The sequence below is a fragment of the Podarcis tiliguerta genome, assembly GCF_965153285.1.
Source record: "Podarcis tiliguerta genome assembly, chromosome: 11".
Lineage (NCBI taxonomy): Eukaryota > Metazoa > Chordata > Lepidosauria > Squamata > Lacertidae > Podarcis > Podarcis tiliguerta.
Genome location: NC_139544.1, coordinates 19,010,757 through 19,033,548, shown reverse-complemented (window position 1 = coordinate 19,033,548; position 22,792 = coordinate 19,010,757). Strand labels below are relative to the sequence as shown.

Below are 22,792 nucleotides of genomic sequence, written 5' to 3'. Positions count from 1 at the left end.
GCCAAACCTTTTTCTTTCACCCGCCTGTCACTCCGAGCCGCGCTCTCTCGCACGCCCAGGGGAATTGGGAGAGTTGTGAGGAGTCGTCAAGGTGCTGCTGCCGCCGCCGCTGCCGCCGTTGGGTTTCCCCTCCCCCTCCCAACGGTTTCTCCACGGGCTACACAGTGAGTGTGACGTCGTGGCCGCGACCCTGGAGGGAGGGGTCGGGGGTGTGTGAGGGGGGGGTCCTTTATGACGAGAAAGAAGCAGCGGCAGCTTCTCCCCGCCCGTGACGGGAAAATGTTCTTTTTAAATAGTTTACGGTGGGGGGGGGGCGCTCTGAGGGGAGGCTTCCCTTCTTGGCTGGGGAAACGTCTTAGACTTCGCTGAGGAATTCGTGGGATAGTGAGTAGTAGACACACACACACATAGATAAATAAATAAAAATCACAGGTTACCATGTTGGTCTTATTCGAAAACCACCCCCAGATGACGCTCACATAATAGTCCTGCTGGTATGGGATACAGAGCAGCCAAGGCCCCTTCGCCCCTCCCCAAATAAAATATTTGAGGGGCCAGCCCCTCCCCCAAAGTTGATGGACATTGCCATTCAAATTGTGTGTTTGTGTTGTGTGTTGCACCATGTGACCAACTATTCCAGGCAGGGCTTATATTGATTGATTGATTGATTGAATTTATATACCTCCCTATACGCGGAGGTCACAGGGCAGTTCACAAATATTATTTATTGAATTTATATTCGATATATACCTTCACCCCAATTATTATTATTATTAGAATTTATATACTGCCCTGTACCCAGAGGTCTCAGGGCAGTTCACAGATATTATTACTTATTGAATTTATATGCAATATATATCTGTCCCCCATTGGCAACCCAGTTGGAATACCAAGGAGAAGTAGGACTGGAAAAAGGGGGTGCAAGATGGAAAGATGGAAATCTTGCTAGCTGAGACTCTTCGTCTCGGGGTCATGGGCAAAATATTCCTGCAGTGCAGGGGGGTTGAGCTAGATGACCCTTGTGGTCCCTTCCAACTCTACAATTTTGCAAACTCCTCTTTTTGGAGGGCGGGCGGGGGAGAGAATAAGACGCTGTTGCTCCTGCAATCCCATTAAGCAATTGGGATCATTGGAAGGGGCACCTCTTTTTGAAGTTGACTGTCTGCCCAACTCTTGCAGGTTGGGTTGCTGGGTCAGCTTGTGTAGCTGTGAAAGGCATATTGTGGCTGCTGCTCTGGAATTTCCAGAGCCCTTTCTATTATTTTCTCGTCCTTTTTGGGGTTTCATTGTGGAGCTGGCCTTTTAAAACACACACATACACACCACTTGAATGGTGGGTTTACTTCTAGCCTGTTGTTCCATGTGCTTAGAGAGGCTTCTAAGTGTGGCTGTAGAGGTCGCTAGGATCTAAGCAACTGCACTGTGTAAGCAGGACTACAGCCGTAAATATTTAATGTTAAATATATGTTAAATGTACAGTACATTGTTAAGGCTATTTAAGGCAAATGGATACCAATTTAAAAGCTTCGGGGGTTGCCATTCTGTGCTGTACTATCTGTTCTGCCTGCTGCATTTGTACACGCAAGGCAGTTCAAAAGACAGTTGCCAAATAATAGGAAGGGCCATAGCTCAGTGTTAGAGCAAAGGTCCTAAATTTCATCTCTGGCATTTAATGGTAAAGCTGGGAAAATCCCCGTCTCAGACCCTGGAGAACTGCTGCTCACAATCAGTATAAATAATACTGAGCTAGATGGACCAGTGGTTTGAATTGGTTTAAGGCAGCTTCCCATGCAAATAAATGCAGCCTATATATTGACCAGGGATGCGGATGGCGCCGTGGGTTAAACCACAGAGCCTAGGACTTGCCAATCAGAAGGTTGGCGGTTCGAATCCCTGCAACGGGGTGAGTTCCCGTTGCTCGGTCCCTGCTGCCAACCTAGCAGTTTGAAAGCACATCAAAGTGCAAGTAGATAAATAGGTACCACTCTGGCGAGAAGGTAAACGGTGTTTCTGTATGCTGCTCTGGTTTGCCAGAAACGGCTTAGTCATGCCGGCCACATGACCCGGAAGCTGTACGCCGGCTCCCTCGGCCAATAAAGCAAGATGATCGCTGCAACCCCAGAGTCGGCCACAACTGGACCCTAATGACCAGGGGTCCCTTTACCTTTACCTATATCGACCATCCCCAACTTGCAGTTCATTATCTTTGACTGTTGGCTTTGCTGGCTGAGTCTGATGGAAGTGGCAGCCCAAAACACCTGGAGGGCACCAAGTTTTGGGAGGCTTCTGCAGCTTATATACCAGGGATCCTCCAGATGTTGTTAACCCCCCAACGCACATCAGTCCCAGCCAGCATGGCCAGTGATCAGTGATGATGGAAATTATAGCCCAGCAACACCAGGAAAGGCACATCTTCCCCATGTCTACTATATGTGAAAGGTGTGTGTGCATGAGAAGAAAGGAAACAAATGGCTTGGGTTTTTTATGGGTGCAATTATAAATTTACATATTCTGTCAAAATAAATGCATTTTGATTTCTAATTTGAGCAAGCCTAAAAGCAGGAAACAATATTAACCTATTCAAGGAATTAGACAATAATGTCTATTATTGATTAACCTCCCGAGAACAATGATTGTTCAAATTAAATTACTGCTGTGAAACTGTAAAAAGAAAAAAAGGCATGATCATAATGCTTGACACATGGTGGTGTTTTAATGATGAAGTTTGTAGAATGGGAAAAATATTAAGTTTGATGGTGATTGTAATCAAAGTATTTATTTCATGGGTTTCTGCCATGGGGAAACTGGGGGAAATGGAAGTATTCAAACAGGTGTATTTTGCGTCATTCGCCAAAATATATTTTATTGAGTTGTTTGGAAAGAAGATAAAAAGTAGATTAAAAAATTGAGTAAGTGTATGTGCATGCACACATCTGTTATACATTGTATAACATGTTTTGGGTGATGTGGCTAAACCAGATTTCTCTGGTCAATGTTTTCCATTTGTAAGCAAACTAAGGTGACCAATGTAATCATTCTTTTGCTTTTCCTGTCATCTAAAGCAAATATTTGCTTTTTAATAGGTATATACTTGATACACCTGCTTTGTATGTATAATGTGTATTTGGTTGGGTGTAGTGCAGGAAGAATAGGACATGCATACTGAGTTTGGCAATGATTCAGGTTTGTTCTGGTAGATAGTTCAGAACAATCTTGTATTGCACCTTGTACCAGACTCCTGCCTTAAACATCAGTGAAAGCACCCACATTGGAACCAAAAATCCTGCGTATGCCAAAGTTATGTTTCTCTGCATGCCAGTAATCCAGAGCTCTGTATTTTCTTCACTTAAAAATAAAATAATGGGAAAAGAATAGAGTAGGTACTGATACTCCATATTCTTTGTCAAGGAAAGCTAAATTCTGTGACAGTGCAATTTTTTATACATTTGATTTGTGTATATTACCTTGCTTCCACTAGTTAGTGGAGGTACAAAACATTATATAAGCCTCTTGGTAACCAGAAATCTTGCTTGCTGCTCTTTCATACCAGAGGTTTCACTAGGCATTATCCTTACTGTTTCTAAGAAGAAAAAAGAGATTTTCAAGATGCTCAATTTTATATTCCTGTATGTATGTATGTATGTATGTATGTATGTAAATTTCTACACTGCCCTTTTCCCAAAGGTCACAGGGCAGTTTAAAATATAAAACACAAAATATATACCATAGTAACAAACAAAAATCATACCCCCCAGTATTAGCATTCCAGTACCCATCTCTGTACTTGTGAAATGTGATTTGTGAACTCCCTGGATCTTTTAAAGACAATTCAAGAAAGGAAAAGACTTGGGGCACTGTAGTGTGTGGCAATTGTAAGATAGGCAAACATTCCAGTAATACAGGTTGAGGAGTTTCTGGCCCACTGCTTAGGGAAGAAATGTCTGGAAAGGGTGTGAACAGCCTTATTTACGGTATATTTGAGATACGGGTAGCAATCATTCAGAAATCAGATTGAAGTTTTGCAAGATTTGGATAGGAGACAGGAGACAGTTTGGCCTTGGTTGTAATTTCAGCAACTAGTAAGAGCACTGTGATTAGAAATTTCCTCTTTTGGAGCCCTGTTTGGGGGTGAACTGTAGAAAGGAGCCTGGTCTACCTGAGTAGACTCCCTCTCAGACTTAAAACCATGATTGTGCAGCAAGACTGTGCACTGAGAACAGGCTCCTCCACAGACATGTCCCTGCAGCAAGTGGATGATGGGGCTGGGTTGGTAGGGATACTGGCACAAGGCCAGTGGGTGCAGCCTCTCATCTGAATGTTATTCTCATGAAGATTAATTCCAAATAGGGCTGCAGGGTGTTGATGGCTATCTCAGGGACATGGGTTCAAGCCCCAGTTTGGGGCCCCTTGCAGGGAATTGGACTTGATGACTCTCATGGTCCCTTCCTACTCTACAATTCTGTGTTCTTGCCTGATCAACAAATCTATGGCTTAACACTCCCACTATTTGAGGCAATGTTGTCTTTCCAGCGACCATCTGGACAGCTCTCCTGACCGTTGATGGAAGTAGGTAGCATACTTCCCTATACCAGTATACTCTTCAGAAAAAATCTTTCAGTTACTGTTGGAATTTCTGCCTTTACAACAGCAGTGATTAATTTGGAAACAACACATAATATTCAGCAGCAAATGTGTATTTGCTTCCATAGTGTGCATGTGACATGGAACTTGGGTCTTATATAAAGCCATGGGTGTTCATGCCATGTACATATGTAACCTTTTTGTGTACTTGTAAAATATTTTAGTATGTAAAGCAGCCATTAGCAGTCCTAGTGTATTCCAGGGTCTATTATCCTTACCACATGAACTTGCAGGCATAATTCTACATGCCACTGCCCAAAATGTGGTGAAGGGAGAAAAGTAAAATCTAAAATACATTACCATGATTTTAATAAGAATTGTATTTCCGGAGAGCTTGTTACAAGGGCAAATGGGTTTAGAAAAGTTATTGATTTTTCGCTTCAGTGGGGAGAAAATGAACAATGACAGATAGGTCAATACTCTTATGCTGGTGAAGCTCCATGTACATCATGTAGTAAGGAATTTGATAGGAAGCATTACCTTAAGTTGTCCTTGGTAAGGAAGTTGATCTCATTTGAGGAACTGTATCCTTTGTTTTCAAAGGCTAAACTAGATGTGACTATGGCAGCCTCACCGTTCACATATCTGTTCCATTTTTGTATTTTCAAAAAGCACAATGTGGGTAATATTTAACATCAAAAAGAGTTGTATAGCTGACAGCTATACCCTCACATAAGGGACGCGGGTGGCACTGTGGGTAAAAGCCTCAGCGCCTAGGGCTTGCCGATCGAAAGGTCGGCGGTTCAAATCCCCGCGGCGGGGTGCGCTCCCGTTGTTCGGTCCCAGCGCCTGCCAACCTAGCAGTTCGAAAGTACTCCCGGGTGCAAGTAGATAAATAGGGACCGCTTACTAGCGGGAAGGTAAACGGCGTTTCTGTGTGCGGCTCTGGCTCGCCAGAACAACGATGTCATGCTGGCCACGTGACCCGGAAGCGTCTCCCCGCCAGCGCTGGCCCCCGGCCTCTTGAGTGAGATGGGCGCACAACCCTAGAGTCTGTCAAGACTGGCCTGTACGGACAAGTGTACCTTTACCTTTATACCCTCACATGCCTTATCTTCCCATGGTCCACTGCTAAGAGCCCTTTCCCCCCAACCTGGTGCGCTTCTAGCGTCGTTCAGATGGTAAGCCCCTGGAGGGTGAGTGGGAGAAGATTCAGTTGTCTTTACATGTGTACTGTACACTTTTTGCTGTAAATGTTAGCTCCCAGGTGATGTGCATAAGCAACAAAAATGGATGGCTCAGTGGATCTAACAAAGCACTTTACAAGAAAAGAAAATACAAAAACCAATAAATTTAAACAGTAACAGAAAACATTGAATACCATGACAAAGTTAAAACCTCCAGTGTCAAGTTAAAATTCATTAAAAGCCATGCTGCCTTAAAATATGTACACTATGTGTATGATGTAAACCAGGTTTTTCTTCACACATGTGTAAAGGCATTTCCTGTGTATGCGTGTTCATTCGTCTCAACACAATGTAGGATAGCAGAATTCTTGGGCAAAGTCTCCTGTATGAATGGGACTACAAAATACTATGAAGTACAGAAGATTCTTTGTTTACTTCATTTTCCATTCTTCTGCATGCGCCTGTGCGCTGTCCCATCTGGCACCTGCAGGCCAGAAGATTGGATCTTGCTTCTGTTTGGGAGGAACAGCACCTTCATTTAGCAAGGTGGAACCCAGGAACTGTGCAGAAAGCCTAAAGTGTTTGGCTGTTTCCCAACATAACCATTTAATAAGAGGGTGTATGATGATGAACGTTAAAGAAATGTCTTCCTTACATGAGCATAATTGCTAAGTTCTTGTTCACAGCTTAGACTTTCAAGATGTTGAAAAGACAAGAGTGATGGGAGTGAGGAATCTTTACATCTGTAACCTGTGCTTATCTGGGCACCTTCTTAGTGCATCTTCTGTGGGCACCAAGGAGTGTTCGGAGGTAACAAGACTCTTTCTTGGTGCTGTTTCAAGAGGTGCTTGCTGGTGGCTTCTTCAGCTACTGCGTTCATTTAAAATGCTATTATGGAGCAAGCTCTATGTATAGCCTGTAGGTTTCGGCTAAAACTCTCCCCATCACTGATCACTGGAAACTGGCCAAAGCCTGCTGTTGTAACATTCATTCACAAGTCACCAACCTGTTTAGACCAATGGGCACATTCAAATTTTTCAGTGAGATCCATGGGCAGTATATTCACTAGCCACACAAGTCGGAAATTACTACACCCAGATCTTGCCATAAGGCAAGCAGGTAATATTAACACAGTTAAAGGGCATATTACAGCCAGTCAAAAGCACTTAAGAGCATGAAAGTATGATGATGTGTAGCCTAGGAATGAGGGAGGCATCATCTGGGAAGACTCCAGAGGGCTGAATAGAGAGGCCTAGGAGGCTGATTTTGGTCCAGGGTCCCCCACCTCATCCTAAATGATCCTATCCACCTGCCTTTGGTACTAGGGAAGACTTCACTTAGCAATGTGGGGTGCACTGGTGCTTTTCCTTTCCTTAGTATGACTAAACATATAGCTGCATTGCCCCCCCCCCCCCAATTGTTGACTTTTATATTAAATTTGAATTTTCCACCTGAAGGTTAATGGTGCTGTATATAAGATGGAGGAAAAACAAAAATATAATTTTCATTAGAGAAACATGAATCGTAGAGACAAGTGGAATACATTTTCATAATGGTGTCTGTATTTCATATTGTCATCTAATCTTCTGTCTACGCTTACAGGAGTGCAAACAGGGCTTTCTTTGCATAGCTCCTTATTTAGATTTGCATAGCAGGTTCTGGAACTAGTTTGTGGATGAGGTGCGCAAATGAATTAAGCATATAATTCAATTGGTGTATGCAAAGAGAGTTAGTGGGAGGCCTTCATTCTGAATATGGAAGAGGCCTTTGTCTAAACTGAACATGGTATGGTGGTAGCAAAAGAAGAATGCCATCTCATGAATGAGAAAAGTTACTGGACATTAAGATTTGACTTTGTTAATATAGAGCACTTTATTTTTATCATCTGATACTGGTGAGTGGCAAGAAGCATAACCAAGCTGTAGAAGTATATAACACTAAGCCATGGTTTGTTAAACTATGGCTTTTTTCATCATCTGAACTCTGCCCAGAGGCTTAACTATGGTTTATTAATGTCCAGCGAACTGCAGTATGAAGCAATAGTTTGTTCTTAAGAACAAACTTTGACTATGTTTTAACAATGGCTTAGTGTTGTGTCCTTAACTACGATTTGATTGCTGCCTTTTCAAGTTCACTTGCCTCTCCAAGAACCTGTGCAATGGAGCTACCACAACACCACCCAGTGCAGGATGAAAGTGAGTGCCTTCAAAAAGAAGTCAAGAAAATTGCCACACGAAATACTCAGTTGTATTCCTTTGTATTCCAATACCATGGCGATTCCTTTCTATGATAAGCTGACAGCCATCCTTTTAGACCAGAGAGCCGTATGTCCTTTAGCATACTGCCCTCTGGATGCTTTGGACTAAAACTCCTAGCATGACTCCAAAGTAGCAAAGTTTTCAGTTTATTGAATGAGCCTGGGAAGCAAAATAGTGCCGCATCCGAGGGTGGATTGATGCTCTGCACCATGGAGGCCATGTGCTGAAGAGCAGGGGCAGGGCAGAGGCAGTAGACTAGTGGCAAAATTGGCATTGCCACATTTCAACCAGGAAAGACAGCAAGGCCCCTAAGAGCAAAAGAAAGCTTGTTAGTACCCTGGAGAGCTCACTTTGGCCAGTACTGACTAGGATTCTCTCTGGGAGACCTGTGGTCTCAGTAGCATGCTGATGCCTTTTAAGGACTCCTGAAGGCTGGCTGGCCTAACCCACCACATAGCCCCTATTTCCTCTGAGGAGCTGTTCTTAAAAGACTATTGTCTTTTTCTGTAACCACTGGCTTCTATGACATGGAGGTGGTGAGGGATGATTTAGAGGGGCATCAACTGAGCTGGAGGGGTCCAGTGGTCGGAGAACACAGAAGATAATTGGGAGGCTGCAGTAGGAATGGGGTGTGGGCTTACCCTCCTTTTACCTGTTAGAAAACGGAGTGTGGAGAAGTGAGGAGCACTGAATTTTACATTATTCAAAATAATGGGTCAAATACTTCTGAGCTTTAAAGGACAATAAAGACATTCATATTTTTTAGCATTTTATAACACACACATAAATATACACACATATATTATAAACTATGTAGTTTACTTAATAAAGAATACTTTATTAGACTTAAATATAATATATAAGAAAATAATACATAAATTAAAATAAATCTTCAAAGAATCAGGAAGCGATCAGCTGTGACAAAATGACATATTGTGTCTTTGTCCTTTTTTCTGCTCAGTTAATATATTTTCAGCTTAGTAGTAGATTTTCTTCATGTTTTCGCCTAGTATTTAATGCATCCATGTGCATATCAGTGTCTTTTCTTTGAATAATAGGGAAATAGCTTTGTGCTGCAGATGGAAATGGAGCTATTTGAATACTTAGTTAACACATAATAACCTAAAAGACAAACAAGTTAGGCTGACTTCTAGAAAGGTTTCCCAGAATGAATAGGCAAATACCGTATTTTTCGCTCTATAAGACGCACCAGACCACAAGATGCACCTCGTTTTTCGAGGAGGAAAACAAGAAAAAAAATATTCTAAATCTCAGAAGCTAGAATAGCAAGAGGGATCTCTGCGCAGCAAAAGCAGCGATCCCTCTTGCTGTTCTGGCTTCTGGGATAGCTGCACAGCCTGCATTCGCTCCATAAGACGCACACACATTCCCCCTTACTTTTTAGGAGGGAAAAAGTGAGTCTTATAGAGCAAAGAATACGGTAAGTAGTGAAGTTGTTGAAAGAATTACATGAACTGTATGTGAAATAACATTTTGCCCCCTAGTCAAAAATTCACAGAATGAATTAGGGAAATCACTGTGGTTTACATGCAGTATGGTTGCTCTAACAAAGGAAGGCTCTTTGATTCCAGCAGAGGTTGTTGTCAGCCAAAAAGGAAAGGAGGCTATTTTCACCAATTTGTACTCCTCCTCACACCATTTCCCATTTTGTTCTAAAAGAACTGCCAAACTTCTGGAGAAGGTTTTGGGAGGTGATCAGTGCTGCTAAAGGAAGGGTGAAAATCACATTCCTTCTCTCTTCCACTGATAAAACCTCTGCTGGAACAAAGAGTCTTCTGCCATGGTAGAAGCTTTCTGATTATTTTATGTTAGAGAGCGTTTGCCTTTATATTACATGAACTCCAGCTTTTGTGTAAGCTGCTACAAGTGGTCTGCACGTCAAGCACCCCTGATCCCCCTGGCTCTATGTTAGGCCTTGTGTTGCCCAGACCCTTGTTTATTTATTTATCTACTTTTGTTGATCGTGTTTTTCCACTGGCTGATGCCGGAGGGTAGTTTTTGCAGAGAGCTAAACTGGGAAAGGCAAACAATATAGAGCTTACCAGTGTGTATCTATGTATGTGCCAGAGGGATGAACATCATCTATTGATACTAAGAGAAATGCTGTAGTTGCATACTTTCCAAATGAGGTCAGAGAAGCGAATTGTGCTTTCTCTCTTTGATTTTACTGCTCTGTAATTAGTGTTCTGCCCTCCATGTTGCCATTTGTCTGTCAGGTATTCCTTTAACATTGAGTATGTCTAGCACTTTCGCTATGCAGCTTTCGGCAAATACTGAAGATGCACCTCTTTACCCTGGTCTTTGACACCTTAGATGTGTATTTTCGGGACCCACCCTATTCATGCAACTGTGATTTGTTTTAAGTATTTATATGTCTGAATTTTAAATCATTGCAGCAGCAGCAGCCCTTCTAGACTTGTTCGTGAAGGATGGGTAATAAATTACATAGTCTAGAAAAGTAGTATGCAAATAAAGTGACAGTGACCCAGTTTGAATGTCATGCTAAACCATGGTTTATTGTTATGTGCTGTGCTTTTTAAGCAAAAAAGGTGCCTTTACTCACCACGAAATTGTTACAGTAAGTGCCACACTTTTAACATGGGGGGGGGGGAGATGTGGATACTGCGTTCACTTGAGTACCCGCAGAAGAAATATTATTATTATTATTATTAATACCCCGCCCATCTAGCTGGGTTTCCCCAACCACTCTGGGCGGCTTCCAAACGAATATTAAAAACAATACAGCATCAAACATTAAAAACTTACCCAAACAACTTACCCAAAAACTTACCCAAAGTAAAATAGTTGTTTATTGCCTTGACATCTGCTGGGAGGGCATTCCACAGGGCAAGCTCCACTACCGAGTAGGCCCTCTGCCTGGTTCCCTGTAACCTGTAAAAAAGCATGGGTTATGTACATGAGCTACAGCAAACTCCAGACTTCTTAGCTCCCTACCTCTCCTCCTGCCATATTGTTGGGTGAAGGAATTTAAGCAAGCCAACTTCATAATCCATAGCTTGTTAAACCATACTCCCCAGTTTGAAAGAGATGAGAAGCCATTGCTTTAAAAAAGTGAAACTAAAAGCTTCACATAAAGCATAGGAACTTGGGAAGCTGTCTTAAACTGTGTCAGACCTATGGTTCATCCAGTTCAGTATAGTCCACACTGACTGGCAGCAGCTCTCTAAGGAGTTCAGAGTTCAGGTCTATCCCAGCCCTACCTGGAGATGCCAAGAATTGAGCTTGGGACTTCTGTATGCTGAGCAAACACTCTACCACTGATTCTCACTGTGGCTCATGTGTGATTTATTGTGATGTGCAAATGTGGCCAAAGAGAACCTTTTAGTAGGACCAGCATTCTAACTGGTCCTAATAAAGGTAGAGGCAAGTTTTTGTGTGTTTTCGACTCCTGACTTCAAATTAAGCTCAATATAAATAAGAGTTTGCAATGAGAAATGCATGAACAGTAAATTGTATTGGTTATTATTTCTGACCGATAACATAACACATAGGTGCCTATTTGTGTGGTTTGCATTTGTGTACAAAGTATAAGTCAAGAGATAATACCTCATTTGTAGGAACATGAACTCCGCAACATAACTTAACATTTTGCAGTTAATATCTCAATTTATTTTCTTGAATGCTCAGTGATCCAAATGCCCCTCCCCTGTTAATGAGCCAGTTTAAAGTTTGTGTTAGTGCTCAAAAGACCACTAAAATCCAAATGTAATAATGCAACAATTCTAGTCTTGCTCGTTTTTGTTGTTGAATCATTGTACTTTAAGGAACACTTTTATAGCAGGATCCTTGAAATCATTAGATGAGCTTACAAAACACATCACTCCTCTATGTTTTCACTCCTCTCTTTCCTGTGTTCTTAAGAGTCTTTATGACTCTCCCTTTTAATGTTTTCAGAATTCACTCTGTGACTATTAGATGTTTGAGCAGTGATACTATGGGAACACCCATGTTGTAACATGACTCATATTTGTTCTTATTTGCAAGGAGGCTTAAATTCAGTTGTGTCATTCCTACTACTTGGGATGCATTTGCTTATTGTTGTTGAGCAAGAACTGTGATTGCATTCCAGCTTACTACATCAGTTTCCACTTAAGATAAATGCCATGGTCATGGTTGCATCAATACTAGGCTGTTCTCTAACTGGGAACAATCAAATATTGCATCTTATCACTAGGTATATAATTCTGCAGAATAATTTAGAATAATGTTTCATCTCAATCCAGATAATATGGAAATGTTGACAAAGTTTCATCAGTTTGATCAGAGATTTGCCTGTTCTGTTCACACTCTCTCCACTTTTAATGATAACGTATGCAGCTTGTGTTTGCTTTTAGACGTAGAACTGCATATCCTGGTGGCTGCTAAAGCTGAAGTGCCTTAAGTACTTAAGACTGATGCACCAGTGCACCAGCTGGTACAGTAGAAGACAGAGTCTTCTGGCCTCTTCCATATATGCTTTGCTTCTCTCCAAGCCTTAAACGATTAGAGCTGAACAGTCAGGGTAAGGAAAGTTTTGTATCTAGGCTGGGGCCAAGGATAGGGGATGGAAGTGAAACTTCCATCCCAATGATGATTGTAGATAGGGAGACATACAGAGGTGGGTGAAAGTATATAAGTGGGAGAGAAGGGCTAATTACATCAAAGCCCTTTGCCCCTCTGCTTTGACTGCTGGACTTCAGAATCTTGGAGTGCCTATCAGCTGTTCTCGTGGCCTCGTGGTGGTGGTGATGTTAAATGATGGGTCTGTCCAGAATAAAACATCCATCATCCAGAGTTTGATCATGAAAGAGGGAGCCGGCTTGGCATATATAGTTGAGACCCGGGCAGATGAGTTTTTGTGGTGTTGGAGAAAGCTTTTATTGTGGTTTGGGGGGACTTCAGTATGTGTGATTTTCACACAATTACTCCTTGCCATTACTGTTAAGCATGTATGTCACCTTGGTACTCCAATGACCTGTTGATAATAAAACAGGAGGGCTACAGGCTCTCCAAAATCTAGTGTCCAGACTTGAAATTTCATCCATCCCCATCCCTAGCTGCTTATGTATATCTCCAGCTGTGAAATCACCTATGCATGAATAAAGGGAAAGGCTGTGTGTCTAACAAATATCTGAGAAGCATTGCGAGCCTGTTTAAAAAGTGGTGATTGGACTGAGTTTGAAATACTGTGCTATACAGAAGCACAGTAAGGTAGCTTCCCTGAGGAGTTTTGAAGCTAAACATCTAGAAAAATAAGTACCACCTTTTATTTCTTTGTTGACTAAACATATACTTTGTTTGCTGCTCAGGTGTATTTGTTTGCACTGTGCATAAGCTTTGTTACATGGCTATTGGAATAATCTGGTTTGAACAAGAAGAAAGCAGAATCCTAAGGTCAAATGTAACGGCTGCAAAATAGCTTTTCACTCTGGTTTTTAGCACACTTGGATTCAAACCATTTGGGATGTGGTATTGATACTAATAACAAACTTAGAAAGTCTCTCAAACTATATATAGGAAAGACTTGATGAAATTTTGACTTTTCTTCTGATACTACTATAGAGTAGTATTCAATGCTAGTCCTACTTTGAGTAGACCCATTGAAGTTAATATGCATGACTAATTTAGGTTCACTAATTTCCATAGGTGTACTCTGGGAATGTTTTAGTTGAATGCAACCCATAGTAACTTGTGTCAAACTTATCTAATTCTTCTCTCCTGTATTTTAGTGAATGTGGCCATAAAAGAAATTGATATTTATGTTCATGGATTTGTGTGATTATGTGGATTGCCTCCAATAACCTTGTTGAAAATTAATCGTTTTAACTGATATAGCAAGAATATATATATATATATATATATATATATATACACACACACACATATATATATAGTGTGTGTGTGTACACACAGACACACACACCAAACTTGTGTAAAATTCTTGTGAAGTTTTAATGCTTCTAATGGTTGTGTTCCAACCAGCAGCAAACTTGTTCCTGTGTAAAAGGATATGGTTTCTTAGTGAGGAAGTGCCATCTAGTGCCATGTTGATACAACTACATTTTCTAAAGCTTGAACCAAATTTAGAATAGATAAGAATTCCTTAATTGGGGTCTGTTCACACAGTTTTAAACTGAGTCCAGATTACTGAATTATGCATTTATCTTGGGGAAAATAACTAGATCAAATCTGTAACATTAATTCTATCTAATTTCATATGGGATTCATACACAGATACTACTGCATGGCAAAACTCTTTTGAAGATAAAAGCAGACTTTCAAGAGAGAGGCAGGTGCCATGTGTGTTTAAGGTTTTAAAATGAGTGAGTGCAAAAATTAGCTGCTTGCTTCCAAGCCATTATTAGATGTCTTCTGTGTTTTAGTATGCAGTTTAGATGACCTGTTTTGCATACATGCATTGCAAATGAGCTTTCACTTGGCCTTATCACACATCTGTGGAAGGCAGGAACCAATTATGTTGGTTTTGATCACATTAAAACCAATAGCTGTATGGGAATTCAACTTTTCCTGGAATAAAGTATCCTAAAAATGTCTTTTTAAAAAACAACAACCAGGAATTGTGGAGCTTCAAGTTCCTGTAGAACTCTTGCAGGGAGGTGGGACCAATTTGGCTTTATCCCATGTTGATGGCCTTTCAGCTGATTCCCTGGTTGCCCGCTGGAATTTGGAGTTAACCAAGGCTATTGACTGTTGGCTCCAAAGCGCGCTCTCCGGTTGCATGGAGCCCGGACAGCCCCGTGTTTTTCCAAGGATCTGAGGGCAATGAAACAATCGCTGAGATGGCTAGGGTGCCGGTGGCAGATAACTCATTCTGAAGCTGACCGGACACAGGTTAGAGCTCAATGTCGAGTCTACCAAATGGCGATAGCGACAGTGAAGAAGACTTTCTTCACCGCCTCTATTGCATCTGCAGAAAACAGCAGCAGAGAAGAGGTAGACTCCACTGTGGGAGCAGGGCCAGGGCGGGAGAGTGCTAGAGTCCTGTCTAGTCAAGTTGTGTGGGATCAATTCCAATCTGTTACCTCTGAGGATGTGAACAGGCTGCTTTGACGAGTGAAACCAACCACCTGTCTCCTTGATCCTTGCCCATCCTGGCTTATAAAAGCTAGCCGGGAAGGGCTGGGCAATGGGCTTCACGGGGTGGCGAATGCTTCTCTTTGTGAGGGAGCCTTCCCAGACCTGCTGAAAGAGGCAGTCATTAAACCACTTCTTTAAAAAAATATCTCTAGACCCGGCCAATATAGCCAACTATTACCCAGTCTCAAATATTCCATTCTGGGGCAAGGTGATTGAGCGAGTGGTTGCTGAACAACTCCAGGAAGAAGAAGGATCATTTGGATCCCTTCCAGTTGGGAATCAGGCTTCATCATGGGACTGAAACTGCCTTGGTCGCACTGGTCTCTGGCGGGCTAGGGACAAAGGTGAGAACTGTTTCCTAGTTTTGCTGGATCTCTCAGCGGCATTTGATACCATCGACCATAACATCCTTCTGGACCGTCTAGAGTGGCTGGGAGCTGGGGGCACTGTTATACGGTGGTTCCGCTCCTTTCTCCTGGGCCGTGTCCAAAAACTGGTGTTGGGGGATGAACATTCAGACCCCTGGGCTCTCACTTGTGGGCTGCCTCAGGGTTTTGTTCTCTCCCCCATGCTTTTCAACATCTACATGCAGCCGCTGGGAGAGATCATCAGGGGTTTTGGGCTGGGTGTTCATCAGTATGCAGATGATACCGAGCTCTACCTCTCTTTCAAATCAGAAACAGTGAAGGCGGTGAAGGTCCTGTGTGAGTGTCTGGAGGCAGTTGGAGGATGTATGGTGGCTAACAGATTGAGGTTGAATCCTGACAAGACAGAAGTACTGTTTTTGGAGGACAGGAGGCAGGCAGGTGTGGAGGACTCCCTGGTCCTGAATGGGGTAACTGTGTCTCTGAAGGACCAGGTGTGCAGCCTGGGAGTCATTTCGAACTCACAGCTGTCCATGGAGGCGCAGGTCAATTCTGTGTCCAGGGCAGCTGTTTACCAGCTCCATCTGGTACGCAGGCTGAGACCTGAGTGGTGCATACTCTAGTTATCTCTCGCTTGAATTACTGCAATGCACTCTATGTGGGGCTTCCTTTGAAAGTGACCCAGAAACTGCAACTAATCCAGAATGTGGCAGCTAGACTGGTGACTGGGAGCGGCCGCTGAGACCACATAACACCAGTCTTGAAAGATCTACATTGGCTCCTAGTACATTTCCGAGCACAATTCAAAGTGTTGGTGCTGACCTTTAAAGCCCTAAATGGCCTTGGCTCAGTATACCTAAAGGAGTGTCTCCATCCCCATCGTTCTGCTCGGACACTGAGGTCCAGTGCTGAGGGCCTTCCTGCGGTTCCCTCGCTGCGAGAAGCCAGGCTACAGGGAACCAGGCAGAGGGTCTTCTCGGTAGTGCCACCTGCCCTGTGGAACGCCCTCCCTCCAGATGTCAAAGAGAAGAACAACTACCAGACTTTTAGAAGACATCTGAAGGCAGCCCTGTTTAGGGAAGTTTTTAATGTTTAACAGACCACTGTATTTTAAAATTTTGTTGGAAGCCGCCCAGAGTGGCTGGCGAAACCCAGCCAGATGGGCAGGGTATAAATAATAAATTATTATTATGATGATTATTACTACTACTACACAAAATACTGAACCATAGGGCTTGGAAATTTGTGAACCTTAGTAGGAAAGGGGCTGACATGTTATGGTCTGTTACTGTGCACTACAGTGTCAATGTATTGCCACTCTCAGCTACATTACTTACATTGCAATCCTATACATGTATACTTAAGAAGCGCCTTGAATTCAATAGTGCTTATTCCCACTTAAGTGGATATAGGATTGTAGCCTAAGGGTTGGATCCAATAAAGTTGTACCATTTGCACAAAGACTTTTGCTTGCACAGCAGAACTTTACTTCCCTCTCCATACCCACCCCAACTCCTGTGGAGGGCTTGGGAAAACACCCAGAACAGGATGCATCAATAGCAGAGGAAGGGAGTGTGTGTGTTTGGGGGGGGGTGTGACACGGGCACCACTGGGGCTTCAGGGTACCCTCCAGTGTATGGGCCCAGCACTGCCTGAAAATGCAGCATGGGACGCATGTGGAGCGTGGCCTGTAGGCTGCCCCAGCTGCCGCCTTTCTCCCTGCCACGGTTGCCCTCTAGCTGGCCCCTGCCCCAGCTCACGCTGCCCCCATGGTATCTCATCCCATCCCCCATGTGGGTGCTCGAGAGGCTAGCTATGCTGCTGGTGTGGGGGGCGGGGGAGAAGCATTCACCAGGCTGGGGGAAGTCGAGTGGTGCAGCCACCCACCGCTGGCGCCCCTGTGCTTCTCCTTCCCTGGACTTTAACGCCTGCTGACTACTTGCTCTGACGTGCGCCTGGTAGCTCTGGCTCCTGGCCTGGCGAGGGGAGGAGTGTGGCAGTGCTGCTGGTGTGGAGTGGAACCCTCTCCTCCACCTCCTCCTCCTAGAATCATAGAATCATAGAGTTGGAAGAGACCACAAGGGCCATCGAGTCCAACCCCCTGCCAAGCAGGAACACCATCAGAGCACTCCTGACATATGCTTAAAGACCTCCAAAGAAGGAGACTCCACCACACTCCTTGGCAGCAAATTCCACTGTCGAACAGCTCTTACTGTCAGGAAGTTCTTCCTAATGTTTAGGTGGAATCTTCTTTCTTGTAGTCAGGAAAAGCTTCAAGGAAAATATTTCAGATGTTTCTCTAAGTTACATATTGTTTTCCCCATATTTATTTACCTACTTAATTTATATAGCTGCCCCATAGCAGAAGTACTCTCAGAAGCCAATGTGGTTCGAGTGTCAGACTGAGACCTAGGTGATCAGGGTTCATATCCCCACTCAGCCATGAAACTCACTGGGTGACCCTGGGCCAGTCACAGCCTCTTAACCTACCTCACACGATTGTTGTAGGAGAGGGTTGGACGTTGTACTCCTTGGAGAAAAAAGGTGGGATATAAATGCAATAATCTCTTCTGTTTACCTGCTTAAGAAAGCTGGAGAGGCCAGCCGGATTGAGAGTTTAGTTGCCAGCCTGGCATCCAGAGATCTCCGCATGCTCTCAGTTGGACCCGCACCAGTCGCAAAATGTGCCTTGTGCCTGGCTACTTTCTGATACTGCCTGTGCATAGTGGAGAGTAGCTGGGTACACTTGCCCTGGGCTTTGAAAGGCTAAGCCAGCTCGGGGGGGGGGGGGGGAGGCTGCCTGACTTAGGCTGTTGTGCCCAGAATGCCCTATGCTTTCCAGCAAGAGAGAGGCTGTAGCATGCAGAGCTGGAGGTTAAGAAAGGGGGGAAAGTGAGAAAATGAAAATGAGCAGTATGGTTAACTGGCTTTGAAGGAAGGAAGGAGGAGGGGCTGGTGAAAGGAATGGATGGTTTGAGCCTCCTTTGAAGAGGGGGGATTAAAGGAATTTAGGAGAAATCCAGTATTTATAATATGAGTACTGATAAACCGGGAATAAAGGGGAAGCAGGGTAAGGGAAGCTGTTAAAGGAGAGATTAAAGAAATTGACAGTTTGTGGAGTGGGGAAAGGGTACAAGTTAAAGGGGTGAAACGAGAGGGGAAGATGAAATTTTGGATGGGTAAAACTATTTTGAGTCGCATGTGGAAGTGAAAATATAAAAGCCATCTCTGCTTAGACATAGATCAGCAAATTCTGCCTAAAATAAAACATAAACCATGGATGTTCCTAAAAAGATAGTCTATAAACAATTGTATGACTAAGAACAAATTTATAAAATAAAATTTTATTTTATTTTATCTAAATCATGTTGCCTTTGAAGCCAATATCTGTTCTTAACTATTGGATTTCCCTGCCACAAGGAAATTGCTGTGGCAAAGAGATTAGATAGAAGTGTCAGTAACTGCTCATCAATTATACCTATTTCTGTCTCTATTGACCATCATTTTGTTATCAACTCTGCTCCTTCACTGCCATTTTATGAGTCATGGGCCATCTCAAGTGAGCCCTAGGAGGGAATTTTGAGGACTGCTGGACCTTATCGATCAAAAGGAGAACTTTGGATTGAGGTCAGAAACATACTGGAAAACAATAGGGATATTTCAGTAGTGGCAAAATGTTAATTGTGGAAAACCCCTGTTAATATCTTCCTGTATTCAGAACCAGATGAAGTTTCTTTGTGAACACTTAAAAGGCAGCCCTATTTGTCATGAATGAAAAACTATCCAGTCTGGATGTTACCAGGGCAAGACAAGGCACTCCCGAGCTTTGAACTTGCTGTTACAGGAAAAATACAGCACTCTTTAAAAAAAACAAGTTAAATATTGTTCCGTTGCTCAAGTAAATTCTCTACCAACATAACTTAGATTTTTCTGTTTTGCTTGTTTTCATTAACAGTATTTAATGCTCAAGAGATTGGTAACTCGCCAGTTGCTGTTTGAGTTGACAGGGCACAGGGAGAGCTTCTTCACATGTAGTCTAACAATCACCTCGGGCACTGTTGGTACGAACAGTGCCTCTTCCACAAGAGACCAATACATCTCATGGCAATTACCATGACTGACACAATTGCAGCAGCCTTTGGTCTTACAAAGCACCACAAAAGCCTATTGAAGAAGACACTTAGATTGTGCAGAGTTGTTGCAAGAAGAAAGCGCAACATTAGTAATGATATTGTCATCCTGAACTGTAACATTAAAACAATTTACCTAGGACATACTTCAGTAGAAGCAATTTCAAAAGAAAAGCATAAAACTTTTAAACAACTTAAGAATAGGCTAATTACAGAGCTATGTCACTATCAGTAAAGCCGATAGTTCATACAACAGTAAAGGTTCAATATTCAATGTTGTAATTTTATGTTGTAAACCGCCCTGAGACCTGCAGATGAAGGCCAGTATATAAGTATTAGTAGTAGTAATACAGATGCCACCCTAAATGATGGTTAAGGAAACCGAATTATGATTCTGTATCATGTCTGAACTGATGAACCTTTGCTTGCAATTGGACACCATAGTTTGAAGTGGGGCTGGAAACTATGGTTCACACTCAATTTGAGCCAGTTGAGACAGGGCTCCAAGTACCTTGAGAACCATGAACATACCTGCCTGTCCAGAGTACTTGACCCACCTGTGGTGGCTCCACACCTGCATGTGGGGACATAATATGGGAATGCTGCCCACATACATACACTAAGACCTCCCAGTTGATTTCCTAAATGAAATCTGGTATATGCATAGGCATAATATCATACACATGCTCGACCATGCACATAGTGAGACTCGAGTGGTGCTTGCATGCTGTCTGGGTGAGGTTGGCAGGCAAGCTTGTTCTCCCCTCTCTATCCAGTAGATGAGGCAGGTGTGTATCATCTAAACCAGCCCCAAGATTTGGTATACAGTGGTACCTCAGGTTACATACGCTTCAGGTTACAGACTCCGCTAACCCAGAAATATTACCTCGGGTTAAGAACTTTGCTTCAGAATGAGAACAGAAATTGTGCAGCGGCAGCAGGAGGCCCCATTAGCTAAAGTGGTGCTTCAGGTTAAGAACAGTTTCAGGTTAAGAACAGACCTCCAGAACGAATTAAGTTCTTAACCTGAGGTACCACGGTAATGCCTCCGAAACGACAGTTGCAGATATTGTCTCCATATGCTTCTGGCCCTTTCAGTTTAGCAAAGCTGAAGGGCAGAATGTAAAAGCAGACAAGGTACTGCAAGTCATGGTTTCCCTTGTGCATTTGGAAGCACAAACCATGATGATGATGATGATGATGATGATGATGATGAAGAATATACCACCCTATACCCGGAGGTCTCTCAAGCCATGGTTTGGGTTCTAAACTCTGCTTACAACAAACAGTGGTTTAGCACCAGATCTATCTGATCTGAGACATTAAAGGTGTGAAATGCACAGATAAGGGGGGCAGGGGCAAAAATATTTCACCAAAATTGCTCCTGTTGTGGACAGATAAAAAGCCACAGTCTGAAATAAAGCTGGAAGAAACAATGCTTAAGTATGTATATTTTTATTTTTTTAAATATACCTTTTCCTTCCTTGAGTCTTTCCCACCCACACCCACCCTATAAAGCAATTCATACTCAAATATCAAGTTAATTCTTAATAGCTCAAAACACTGTTTTAGACAATTACAGTTGGAGGTTGTAGGCCCATGCTGCTTGCCAGCCTCTTAATGAGATATTAAAAACTTAGTGGCTTTTCTGCTGTTTTGTCTTAACTGCCTTTCATGTGCATGTGTGCTCTCACACTGCTTAGCAGGCTCTAACGAGTAGAAGTCCACCATTTGAAAGGCTAAAATAGAATAAAATATATAAACTGTGATTCCTAGGAAAATGAAATGGGTGTCTGCAAAGGTGCTCCTTTTCAGACAGTTGCTCAGAATGCCATTCCGAAAGAGGCGGAAACTTTTAGAGCAGCTGAGCTGTGATTCGTTGGTTTCACAGAACTTTTCCTCTCTTAATCCCAGCCCCCCTTTTTTTCTTTTGAGAAGTTGACTTTGCTGCTTCTCAGACGCGCACGTCATCTGCAATCTCCAGAGATTTAGTGTGATACCATGAGCGCCGAGGCAGATGAATCTAAAGAAGGTATGACTTTAGTGTTTTCTAAGATTTGGGTTTTTGTTTTTGAAAAAGTTCGCGTCTCCTTCAGAGCTGCTTCTGGCAGCAATATGAGATGATGAATAGAGATTTGTGCTCTCTGTAGCACTGAGCTCTTCGTAGGGGAGGGGAGAAAGCAAAAGGCATCTAAAGACTGCTGTTCAGATTTCACTGAAAATGCAGAAACACGAGCCTTGATGCCAATGGCGTTTTGTTTGTGCAATGATAACTATATACAATACACAGTATTATTAATGTTCAAAGGGCTGAGTGCTATGTATTCACACAAGCAACAATGGCTTAAGTTGAAAGGGGAAGATACTTTTTTTTTAAGTAGATGCAGTGTTCCTTTTGCAAAAGGAAGTTGTGTAATACAGAGAACTGAAAGATCGTTATTTTTAGGAAGGAGGTTTCTTGGCGTTAACAACTTCTTTTTCCAGTGTGGGTATATACTCTTGATGTATGTATGCTTTTAAGTAAGACTAGGTCTGAAACAAAGCTTGTCAATGTGGAAAACGATTTCATTTACTTTTATGATATGGAAGAGCATGTGGAGAGCTGGAAATACCCCAATTATCTGTGTAAACACAGAGGAGGGGGTATCTGGTGGAGGAAGGGAAGAAATGGCTTTCTGAAATGTTAATACAAAACCCATTTAAATCAGAGGTTTGGTGAAGGGGTGGGAATGGGGTAAGGACAATGCCTTAAAAAATGTGGGCACACTTTTAAAAACTGGAATTTCCTGACTTGTTAAGAAGCCAGATAAACTTGCCTTAAATAAAGGGCTGGTATAAGCTAGTCAGAATACCAGTTTGTAGTAAATCAGGAAACTTTTCAAAACACTGGAATGCTCCTCTATTCTCCCCGTGGCTTATCTGATACCCCCACCTTGCCAGTGTTTTCAACATAGCTCTTATCCTTCCAGTTGGAGTTGAAGGAGTATGTATTTCTTAGCACAGAAAAAACACAGCCTACTAAATGAAATCCACAAACTGCAGCATAGCTAATTAACAAATACACTGCTGCTAAAAACATTTTAATACTCATCCCTTTCCTTTCCTCATCAACCAAGAGGATAAATGTGAATCCATTTCCATTGAACAATTGT

The 22,792-nt window shown here is 42.7% G+C and overlaps 1 protein-coding gene across 4 annotated transcripts in view; it reads left to right on the top strand.

The window, feature by feature from the left end:
* TNFAIP8 (TNF alpha induced protein 8) overlaps nucleotides 1-22,792 on the top strand; it is a 43,566-nt gene continuing 20,774 nt past the window's right edge. Inside the window, exon 1 of one of the 4 annotated variants that reach the window (XM_083404406.1) lies at nucleotides 1-164. In XM_083404406.1, coding sequence (XP_083260532.1) covers nucleotide 164 — 1 coding nt within the window. In that variant the 5' untranslated portion in view covers nucleotides 1-163. Of the gene's footprint in view, nucleotides 165-347; nucleotides 385-21,560; nucleotides 21,673-22,792 lie in introns of those variants that run through there. The other 3 variants (XM_083404407.1, XM_083404405.1, XM_083404404.1) reach the window with 3 other exon arrangements.